The following is a 12,736-nucleotide window of genomic DNA, read 5'->3' on the forward strand; positions in this document are numbered from 1 at the left end:
GAGAATCTAAGTTTAGAGCCCTAGGGCGACAGAAATGAAAAAAAAATCTTCATTTTTTAAATTCGTTTTTAGTCCATTAACACGAATATTGCCAAAATTCATTTTATCATTCAGTGGTTTTACCATAAATTTTGAATTTTGTTTCTAAATATATTATTGTACTAAATTTAAATTTTAATCGTAAAAAATAAAATTTTGTGGCTCTAGGGAGTAGAAATGACATTTACCGCTCTAGGGCCAACAATTGTAGATGTTTTTAGTACGAATTTAGAATATCTAAATTTTTTATTTAAAAAATACGTTAACAAAGATGTATTTTCTGCCCAAGGGCCGATTTGGTAAGTTTAGAGCCCTAGGGCTGCAACAAAAATGATAAAAACCTTTAAAATTATTCATTTTTTAAAATAATTTCATAATTTATTCAGAATTTATTCTGTATTCTGCTAAAATTATAATTTTTTGTTGTTTTGAGGCCCTAGGGCTGTAAAACTGTGTGTAATACTTAAACTAATTATTATGATTGTGACTTTCATTATCGATTTGACCCATTTTAAAGCAAATTTCGTCTCGCCCGCATCAATACGCTTTGCTACTTGCTGACTTATGACACCGACAAATCCACAACAATATGGTGGCTGGTTGTGATATCGTCCGATTGCTCGCCGACCGCAAACTGTTACTTGTAACTCGAGTGAAATTACAACCACACAATACACCACGAACAATAAAGAAGAGAAAATGTTTAATTCCATTAGGTATACCATCGCGAAAATGCACGTGATCAAATTTCCAACTGAATAGAAATGAATATATAGAAATGGCATCTTGGGTATTACTATGACGCAGCACGCTTGCGCAATATATTTGGCAAACAAGGATTTGCAAAGGTGAAATGATATCCTTGTCGAGTCGAAAGTCGACCGCGATTGCACAACATCACCAGTACTCCACGTCGCCGAAAGAAAGTGATCGCATGCGTCACTAATAAGATCGACGCGCACCGAAATTACCACTCGGCAGACAATGCACATGTACACACAGCAAAGAAAGACCAAAAGCGAAGGTTAGATCCGGGGCTGTGGTGCTGCGCATCGCCGACGCACCATACCATCTTACCATCCTCCATGGAGTGCTGGTACTCTCTTTCGCGGAAGGAGCCCGCCGCGAGTGGGGCAAACTTTCACGTGTATATATAAAAGTCAACGGGAGATTTCGACGGCGTATTACTTTCCGTTTGGTCGCGGCGTGCGGACACCCGTCTTTCTTCGAAACGCTTCTGCTCGCGGGGACCGGGTACCAGAGGCGCGTACTGCCCGGTTGTTGTTTTTTTTTCTTTATCATTATATATTGAAAATACTGTGATGTGCAACGTGTGAACAATTTCTCGACTGGAGTGCGCGTTTACCGAAGGACTAAAATCGTAGGATAGTCGTAGTTTACCAAGGATCTTATATTTCTTACAAAATAAAAAAGTAAGTATTATTTCTTATCCCGTGGGATAATAATCATAATAAAATTAATATTAATATGAGTCGTGATATTATTGAGCACACATCGACGCGTCGATGGAAAGGAAAGCAGGAAAGCAAGTTAGTGTGTCAATGGACGAGAGCACTCCGCGCATGCGCACTAGTAATTAACCAATACACTTGTCTTAATTTCTCGCTAGGATAAGCCACGTCGGTTACGGTCACTTACCGAAAGAGGACTAATTAAATTACCGATGTGAATAAATTGTTTAAATACGAAAAATCATTTTATTTTGTTTTATTTCCATTACGATTGAGGAGCGTAACGGTAGTGATTTTTTTATTCGAATGAATTTCTATGCGACTGAGCAAAGAGGCGTGTGTGCTCTCTTCACATGATCACACACGGTATAATTATTATGTTAATAATTAATAACGCTAGCGCGATTCGGAGTGGCACGAAATTAACTAGGTTGGAATTAATTTTTTTCTACGTAAATAAATTAAATATCAGTTTGGTATGAATTTTTAAGAAGAGGATGAGAAAATTTTTCGGTTGGAGTTTAATCAGAGTGTGAGATCTGATGATTATTTGGCGCCATTGAAATTATAACGTCGGAAATTATTGTTTTTTGTTTTGTTTAACGGTTTTTGGTAATTTTTTGGTAAATTTGACATGTAGTAGTCAATTTAGACATCACAACTTAAAACGGGTTTATTGCAACCACATATATGTGAAGAACACCGGTCGAAAATTGGTATAACTTTATTTTTGTTAGTTTTTTAGTGTTTATATAAAAACTAAAAGAGATAAAGTGTTTATTCTTTCACAAATAGATTTATAATTAAATTCTATATCATTTGCCATAAAATTTGTCTAAATTAAAACTTTATATACAGAGTAATCGCGAAAAAACTATAATTTACTAAAATTGTTTTATTTTGCTAATAAATATGAAATAAATCATATAAATATTATTATATTTATATAAATGGATACAGAATTTAATTTTGATTACTATAGTAAAAGAATCATCACTATAGCATGTTTCATTCAAAAGTTATTTAATAATAACGTTGCGCGTAACTTGATAGTGTCAAGTTTAGACCGCTACCACTTACATATTGTTGTTACACAGTGAAATTCGAAGTTTTTAAATGTTTTCTTCAAGCTAGTTGAACAGTTATGCTCTCTACCGAAATACAATGATCAAAGTAAAAAGAGAAAACGTAAATCACGTAAACCACGTAAATTTGCGAGACGATTACGATCAAGACAATAGAAATAGAAACCTCACAAAAGTTGTATTTACGAACACACACGCAAAAAAATTACATTTCTTACAAATTACGACATTTTTCCTTTTTTTATAGAAAATCATTAATAACATTGTCTCGATTGTCATTTGTTCATTTATTCATTTGTCGACGTAATCCGCTGGCGCAATTTTTCAATTGTTACAAACATGTTCGAATTTTTCACTCCGGTTAATCCGTTGATACCGAGTAGAAAGCGCATCACCATTAGTCGACATGAAACAAAAGCCCTCGAAAGCTCACGCGGGACTGTCATACATAATTAATCATATAACGCGTAACTCGGTAACAATTCCGCGATTATTAGGACTCTAAATGCCATTAGCATTTTTTGCATTTCCGGAAGCCTTCCGGAATGGTGATAAATAATTGCAATTGATGCTGGCGCACGCTCTACTTTCTACGCTTACGCTTATACATAATCACATTAGTGATAACGCATTTTATGTCATTATACAATAGATGGCGCTGCGTGCTACGTGCATAACCTCATTAGACGTCTAGTTGAAATTATTGGTGTTTATCGGTTTAATTTCCTGCTGGTGACTGCAGTAAGCATCGTTTATGTGTGTTAAGTGGTTTGGCGATTGTTCAAATATGCCGTTAGTAAAAGAAGAAGAAAAAATTTGAATCGTTCTCACCTATTAGCGGGTAGCGTCGTTTTTAATTTTTTGTTTCGACGCGTTTGCGTTTTCTATTACTCAATGTTGAGAATATTCGTTGTTCGCGGACAGGCGTTAATTAGAACAAGATTTAGTTAATTGAATACCTCGAACGAAATGCATTGCGAAGAATGGCGAACGGTGCTTTTCGAAACAATCAACAAACAAGCAACAAAACACAATCAAAAAAATCAAAAATTGGAATAATTAGATGCATGTGTATTATTTTAGCTTGTTTTGTTTTGTGGTGTAGTTTAATTTGGAGCTACACGTTTTGATGAATGAGTGTATTTTTTGTCGGAATTCCTAACGAAAACTAATTAGGGCGATAGATGCGAGCGCAGCCGGTGTGCGCCGACCGGAGAAAGCTGCTCTCGGAATAACTGTACTCGAGGTGGAACACATGTCGCGAGGCGAAAAGGGTGAAAGTGGGACAAGTGCGGAAGCTGCGTGTTTCGCACGCCTAAAGGGCAAAACGGACATTCCAGCAGGGAAAAAACACAAAGCACCGAAAACTAATATCCAAACAAACCGAAAACAGAAAAAGAAACAAAACACAGTAAATAACTAGTTATTGATTGTGTGTAGTTAGTCTCAACTTGTTCCGTTTATTAAGTCAATATTACGTTAAATTTGAAGAAGCAGCAGTAGTGTGTTAGTGGGTCAGAGTGCGACTTGTGACTTGTAACTTGCCCGCTGCCAACCTGTTAAAACATCCGTTGCAGAACGTCGATAAACAACTTTTGTTTTTTCTTGTTTGCAGATTTTTCCATTATGGCGTCCACAACGCGGTGTGTCGTGCTCACCGTGCTCACAGTTCTATTGCTCAAGGTCAGTTTACCCCCACCACAATTTTATTTCATATAAATTTTACCATTTTGTTTATTTTTTTTGACAGGAAAGTAAATGTGATGCACCACTAGCCGATTCAGCATCGCTTCCATTGGAACACAGAGCAGTTTATGGTCCACCCTTGTCAGGACCAGGATATGGCCCACCTTTGATAGGCGGAGGTAGTGGAGGTGGCGGAGGAGGCGGCGGCGGCGGTGGTCAAGGTCCTGATGATCCTTGGCCTCTCGCCACGCCTGACATGCCCAAAATCAAACACTTGCAAGTTCAATGTGAGAAGACCCACATGAGGGTCAATATTGAATTCGATAGACCTTTCTACGGAATGATCTTCTCGAAGGGTTTCTATAGTGACCCGCACTGTGTGCATTTGAAACCTGGTACTGGTCATTTGAGTGCTACGTTTGAGATCTTTTGAATAGTTGTGGTATGTCTTCATCGGCCAACCACAACGCTGCTAATTATGGAGGACCTACACCTAGTGGTTCCTATGTTGAGAATACCATCATTATTCAGTATGATCCCTATGTTCAGGAGGTGTGGGATCAGGCTAGGAAGCTGCGATGCACGTGGTATGACTTCTATGAGAAGGCGGTTACCTTCAGACCATTCCAAGTTGATATGTTGCACGCTGTCACTGCGAACTTCCTCGGAGATAATCTCCAATGCTGGATGCAGATCCAGGTTGGTAAGGGACCATGGGCCTCTGAAGTTTCTGGTATTGTGAAGATTGGTCAGACTATGACCATGGTCCTAGCTATCAAAGATGACGAGAATAAGTTTGATATGTTGGTGAGGAACTGTGTAGCTCATGATGGTAAACGTGCTCCTATCCAATTGGTTGATCAATATGGTTGTGTAGTAAGACCTAAGATCATGAGCAAGTTCCAGAAGATTAAGAACTTTGGACCTTCGGCGTCAGTAGTATCATTCGCCTACTTCCAAGCGTTCAAATTCCCTGATTCTATGAATGTGCACTTCCAATGTGTGATCCAAGTCTGTAGATATAACTGCCCAGAACCTAAGTGCGGCGGAGGTCATGGTGGTATTGAAGGAGGTTACGGCCCACCTGCAGGAGGTGACTTTGGAGGTGCTGGACATCAAGAATACGGACCACCTCCACTTCCTGAATATGGAGCACCTGCGGCTTTCCCAGATCCAAGACATCCTTCAGGACCAGCTGGAGCGTATTCAGAAAATAACCCGGATGTAGTACCACCACCACAAGCTCAAACAGGTGCAGCATCTTCAACATCCAACCCACCAAATGGACCTAGTCCATCATCACCACCTCCAGAACATCAAAACGCACCTGGTAACCAGAATGATATTCATCTACCACCCCCACCACCACCAGGTCATCGTGGAGTGTACCAAACAGTAAAGAGGAAGTCCACAGGTCATTCTGATGAATTTGAAGGTAACCTGGCCACCTTAGGCGGCAGACCTAGATCCGTAGAGAACCTACCAGCTGAATTACAAGGAGTACGTCGTAGACGTCACACCGATGGTCAAACCATGACGGTAACAGTCAGTAGAGTCTACAAACGTGAAGCCCAAGAGATGACAGATGTCAACACCTCAAGAATCATCCAAGTGGTAGCACCAGGAGATGTAAACTTCGCCCTGAACTCCCAGGCGAGTAATGAAACCGTCGTCATCCAATCAGCGTCCAGTGCTGACCCGGAAACTATCTGCATGTCGGTACCAAGTTTCGTCGCAGGACTAGTCATGCTCCTTCTGGTACTCATCGTTGCTTCTCTGGTGGCAGCCTTCTTGTTCGTGCGGGTACGCGCCATCGACCGCAAGGGCGCCGCCGCCTTCATGAGTGCGCGCGCGTACGACAACTCCGAGTTCGTGAAAGTGGCCAACTGAGAGGGCGCCACCCATCTACACCACAATCCAAGAATTATAAAAAAGAAAAAACGAGACATTTGATGCTGATGACGGTGTCATCACGAAGGTTCCAAAGATGTTCAGGTTAAGCGAGTGCGTGACACGCGAGAAATCATCCGTTTTTTTGACAACGCTCTTAATTTCACCACCCCACACACAACTACACTATTTATTTATTACACAAGACACCCCCTACCCTCTCCCGCAACTTCTTGCACAATATTAGCGCATTATTATTTATGGAGTATTAGCCTAACCTCATTGTAGTACATCCTAACCTCATTTATCACTCGTGCTTGCGACGCAAGCTTGCTGCGCATGAGCGCGTCGCAAGCATGATTCTTATTTATTATATTCTGCACCAACATCACACATTTACACACACACACACAAACAACACGAGGAGAACAACGAATATTTGTCTCTAAGTTATTTTTTTATATTAATAAATTAATATCGTTATTTATAAATCAATCGAAACATCGAAACACGAAATGTGTGTTAAATGCGAAACACATACACGATTGCGGCGCGCGCTGAATAAATCAAGAGAGAAACAGATGAAGAAGAAGAAGAAGAAGAGACATGAGAGAAATTCCTACCCGGAGGCCGCTCCACTGCCCCACATCTCGAACGCCATCGCGCGGAGCCGCAAACGACAACTAGTCTCATAGTTAGGATGTAGACCACATGTAAATAAGTGTGTATCGAAACGCTCGACGGCGAGAAGAAGTAAAGAAAAAGAATTTACAAGTTTCTGGGTGTTGAAACAAAAGAACGCGCCGCCATATTGCGTGCGCGTCTTCCGTCTTTTGTTCGCTTTTTGTTTACATGTGTTTTGCTGACGCCGAGTGATATAATCTTATTGCATAGCCATAACGCTTTAAACAAGTTAAACAAGACGAAAACGAAACGATTCAAAATATTAAAATTAATCATTCGAAAAATAAAATGAATATATAAATATTAAGATTGATAACGATGCGATTTTCATTTATTTCTATAGTTAGGAGATTTTTGGCTGTTGGTGTTTTTTGGTGGCACAGGTGTCTTTTTGTTCGGTTTGTTTCGAAAACAGTTTTTGGAAGCACCTGACCGCGACCGCGAACATTTTTGACCAGCGCACACGTCTGTTACGACGTGAAGCCGACCGAATCGAGTCGGGCGATACACATGAGAAGCAAAGTAGTTCAATATATGTAATCAATTAAGCGAAGAAACAGAAACAATTTCAAATCACACACACAAACACGATTCGTACTCGAATGCGAGTATGAAAAACTTTTTTTTCCATCGATATACCTAATATTTTTTTGTTTGTTTGTTTCTTTGTAAACACGCGCTAAAATGTACTGTATTATAACAATTTTTTATTTATTAATGTAAATAATTTCATGCCTTAATTAGGAGTATAAAATAAAGTAATTTACGGTCATCCAAGCGGCTGCATTTTATTGTTTTATTGTTTATGCTTTGTTCCTTACTAATTAGTAAACTCTGAGTAATGAATTTACCATGTTTGGTTTGGATGAAAGTATGCTTTGTGTGATTTTTAGGTTATGAGTACAAATCGCCATTTTATTCTACTTACTCACATTTATGGTTGAAAACTAATAAATTTTAACTTCAAACGAGTGTAACTTTCATTCTACTATAACGATTTAAACAAAATTTATGTCATTTGAAAGAAAATTTTATTTAGATTTAGTTTTCGTAAACCGCAAATCGCCATCTTTATTTTTGACAAAGTTATAGGGAAAAAATTAAAACAGATCATTTTTTTGTTTAAAATCTGATGTAATAGGTTGCATTTCAGGTTATTTTGACACATAACCTAATAAAAATCCCATTCTGATGGCGTAAAATGGCGTTTGCAATCAAACATCACAAAGAAAGTTCCACCCCTCGCGAAATAAAAGTTCGTGCATGCATTTTTAATAAATTCCGACGTCGGCATTCCCAGCTCATCACATCACACCTGTTGACACGCCGACAAGAGGTTTCCGTCGAGGGTTCGCCCTTGTGTTCGAAAGTACCGTTAGGTTTCCCCGCGGCCGGATATGAACGCGGCGTGTTTGCGGTGACCGTGGCAACGGAAGCGGGCGTCTGTTTCGATACCTCGGCGGCGGCAGTGATCACCATGGTGATGTGGACGCCGCCGCCGCTGTCGCTGTCGCTCGAAAATCGCCGATCTCGACGTCATTAGAATATGATATCGTTGATGTCACACCGTGTGGCGTAATGAGTTCGGCGGGCAGGTGTCGCGCGATTCCCGCCAGACCTCCACCGCCACCAACGAGAAGACTAACCAACTTGCAACAAGCTTTGAATACAAATTTTGCGATTTCATCCAGAGTCATACTCCCGAATGCAAATTCATAATGGAAAATCAATTTTCCACGCGCATATTAATTCTTAACCTTACATTTGCGCCTGAAACAACATTAGTATGCATATTTAGTTGCCTACCATATACGAAGTATTGTTCAGCGTGTTTTTAGCGCGTTTACATCGAAAAACATTAGTTACACGCACGATTTGAATACCAATCAATGTTTAATTAAACTATCTGTCAATTACCTGATGCCCGTCGCCATATTTGAACGTTTAGCGATGAGTGTGCAAGCGTGCGACGCAAACTATGCAGAATTTGTACCATAAACGCGTCCGCATAATAACGACGCTGATTAACGTACAATTAACACCATAACCTACAAATGGAATGTTACGGAATGTTCGCTGCGAATTATTAGCGCCGAACAAAACATTATTAAACATTAATTATTAATTAATTATATAGAAATTAAAACTACACTAATTATTCCACCATAAAACATATTAATTAAAATGAACGCTTAATGTTGCGTTTAGTAGCTTATAATTTGATATGAAATAGGCAACCAAATATACACAAACGTAAAAATGTGTTTTTAAAGATCCATGCGTCTTTCTGATCAAATTACACACGGAGTGAACTAGAAAAATTAAATTATGCGCTATGATTACACGCTTCCGTCTACGTTTACGCATTTAATGCTCAATTTTTAATTCCAACCGGCGTGGAATTACGGATAATCGTATGTAAGTGAGTCGTCATAGAGTCATAGTGAAGGGGAAACGCAACGAATAATTACACGCCTCACATCGACATCATCGCAGCGTTCCAGTTATTCTCAAGACCTAGACTTGCAGTTTTAAGTCGTCCAATGTTTCGACTCTCAGCCATCAGAATTGGAAACACGTCTATTAGTTACCTGCAACCGCAGGATTATATATTTAGTCGCGGCAAAAGTTTGAACGTCTCGAAGCCTCCGCAGAGCCCCCAGAGCGGAATTTGTTAGATTAATAAATATTTACGTGTGCTACAGGTGTGCTGGTAGCAGGTGCAATTAAAACCCGCTTCTGTGAGCAACGTTGATCGAAAAATTATTGCTTGGAGGGCGCCATCGAGACAAGAGGGCTTAGTGTTTAATTAAAAAACACACATAATGGGGGGCGGCAGCATTCTACGGACTCAGAATGACATTTTTCCTTTAAGTAATATCAATTACGTTTAATTACACTCTGAATACACTTAAAACTTTCTTTTCTTTTTTGGTTTTTTGCATTTTGTAGTTAAACATGTATTCTATAGTAAATCACACATAACCTGCTGGAAATTACAAAATTGTGTTTACATTCGGCTGTAAAACGTTTACACACGCTGTAAAATCCTTCGCAGACGCCTAAGTAAATTGATTCCGTCGAAATATCCGTTCGCAGGATGCGCCAGAGTGTTTACAGGACATCCACTTCCCTTTTACTGGCGATTCGAGGCGCCAAGAAGGAAATTCCGACGCGTGCAGATGAGAAAAGGTAAGAGGCGTGCGAGAACAGACAAAGGATGTAGTCGAAGTAGATGCCACTGCAGGCAGGATGCAGGATTACATTTAAACGTGTACACTAATCCTTTGGCCCAGTAGTGCTGCCGTATGAAGCTGGGCAGACGTGCTTTTACGTAGCGCGGGATTTCAGTCAAGTTTATTATCGACATTACAGTATTACGGCTGGGTTATAGGATTGCAGACATGTGCTGGGGGCGGTTATTGCAGGGTAAGCCATGTTTTGTGGTTGCGCAAGTGGTTAAAATACACTAAACAAGAAAACCAGAAGAGATTTTAAGGTTACGTTGTTTCTTTGAGGTTAAAATTGTCTTTTGTCTTGCTAAAGTTGTTTAACCTCAAAAATAAATTTTAAAAATAGTGATATTTATAGTTTTTCTGTTTCTCACCTCTAAATATGTAATGTAGTCTTTCTATTTATGGTTATCATCAAAGTCGCTTGACAAAAATAAACAAATATGTTGATAGAAATAATTTCAAAGCGTTTAAAACTATATACAACCAAAATTTCATATTAAGTTTGTTTTATTTTTCCTTTTACGTGATTTTTGGTCTATTTTCAGTGTAAATATGGCACTAAACAAGAAAACCAGAAAGGATTTTAATGTTATGTTATTTCTTTGTGCTTAAAATTGTCTCCTGAGTTGTTTAACCTCCAAAATAAACTGGAAAATGGCGATATTTATAGTTTTGTGTTTCTAACCTCAAAATATGAAATGTATTCATTCAATTTAAGGTTATCATCAAATTCGCTTGACCAAAATAAACACATATGTTAATAGAAATAATTTCAAAGTGTTTAAAACTATATGCAACCAAAATTTTATATTAAGTTTGGTTTATTTTTATTTTTTATGTGTTTTGGTGTATTTAAGATGGTAATAAGGCACTAAACAAGAAAACCAAAAGAGAGTTTAAGGTTATGTTGCTTCTTTTAGTTTCTTTTGTTGTCTTTTGAGTTGATTAACCTTAAAAAATATACCAAAAATGGCGATATTTATAGTTTTTGTGTTTCTAGCCTCTAAATATGTAATACCTTCATTCTATTTAAGGTAATCATCGAAAGTCGCTTGACTTGTTGAATTGTTGATGCATTTTTCGAAATGACAAAATCAATAGCGATTACAAATGCGTCTGTCTTTCACTTTACTATTTATGACTACATTTCCACCCCGATTCTACGAGTCTACGAGTTTCTACATTATCTATGTCGTAAAAATCTACTCATACACATCTAAAACACCGATAAAACTTGTGTCTGCATGTAATGATTGTAATAATGATGATGATTCACACAATCCCAATCACAATCACAATAAGAATGCCACCAGACTTTTTATTAGATATAATTTTTTTAGTTTTCTATTTTCTTTCACTTTGCATCATCCTGTAGATGTTGCAGTCTGCAGTAGCATTTTACGAGGCGGGTTTTATTGGGCGTGCAGAATCGGAATGTTGAATATTATCATTTTTATCATTTCCATCAGTTTTATATTCGCATGAGATGCGCAAACATCTAAGATTTATGCGGCTGACAATCGTAAATAATCATAATATAGACCTTGCGGATGACGCCGCAAAGAAATTAAACTTTTTAATTTTGTTTCTCTTTTTAACTTGCTGGCTGGTTTGAAAACAAAAATATAAATAAATTTATAAACGTCGGAATGATTTCATTGCACAAATGAAAACAAATGAAATGTTGTTTAGTTCGGAAGCGTTCCGGTCGCCATCTTGTTGTGTACCGGCTGGATAAGTATGCGTAAATGAATACAAATGGTTATTCTGCCGGTTGGTGTTGTTGGCAAAGGGAAATATCATAGCGCAGGGCGTAGAGAGTGAAAAAAATTACGACGATGCGAGCGAGTTTCGGTGAATTTCTTTTGTTACGCGAGGAAAACGTTGAACGAGGAAGAATGACAACTGCGATGACAGCGACGCGCTGACTCACGATTATAAAGTCTCGGTTACTTTTGCGTCGATTTTCTCATCGTCAAAAAACCAACGCGGACAATAAATTGCGTATTTTATGACGACTTGCAAGTTTCACAACTGTCGCGTAAAGCAACAATAAAATAAAATAACATTAAATAGAATAACTTAGAAAAGTAAAAAATTTAAAGAAAAAAATGATTTTTTATCGTTTTTAAAGCTTGTTAAACAAATTTTGTACTCAATCATAATCTGCTCACTTTGCTTGTAATATCCGCGCAATAAATCGTAAAATTTTATATCAATATGCAAATGTTGCAGGATGATGATGCGCAGGAAGCGATAATTCGACGATTCGCAAACAGAACAAAAAAAAAACGCAATAAAACATTCGCACGCAAAAAAGCAGCGCGTTTATTAATCCCGAATGCGCGAAAATAAAGATAAATATTTACGATAACGCGCCGTTATTGCTGTTATTAAAAATAATAACGCGAATAGACAACTTTTATATGCTGCTACTCAGCACAAGTTTTATGTTTTTATATTGCGATGAGAAAACTTTCAACTTAAATCGCGCGCAATTGAAAGAAAACAAACTTTTCGAACAAAATATTAATTTTCGCGTATTGATAAATAATGGCTTTATTTTATGTGATATTTTGTTTGGTTTGCGTTGGTAGTGGGGGCGTTTTCCTCTCGGCGTCGCGACGCGCCGCGTTCGTAGTCA

At 38.3% G+C, this 12,736-nt stretch overlaps 1 protein-coding gene across 1 annotated transcript; it reads left to right on the forward strand.

Moving 5' to 3' along the window:
* Positions 1–1,243: 1,243 nt before the first annotated feature.
* Positions 1,244–7,633, forward strand: LOC135797597 (uncharacterized). The gene is given in 4 exon segments (XM_065310048.1): positions 1,244–1,472; positions 4,212–4,279; positions 4,347–4,710; positions 4,713–7,633. Coding segments are annotated over 3 exon segments (1,881 nt in total). The 5' UTR covers positions 1,244–1,472; positions 4,212–4,222; the 3' UTR covers positions 6,173–7,633.
* The last annotated feature ends 5,103 nt before the right edge of the window (positions 7,634–12,736 follow it).

The sequence above is a fragment of the Atheta coriaria genome, unplaced genomic scaffold, assembly GCF_025399875.1.
Source record: "Atheta coriaria isolate IRGN ID8LTWV9N9 unplaced genomic scaffold, Caltech_Dcor_3.1 hic_scaffold_8_pilon, whole genome shotgun sequence".
NCBI lineage: Eukaryota > Metazoa > Arthropoda > Insecta > Coleoptera > Staphylinidae > Dalotia > Dalotia coriaria.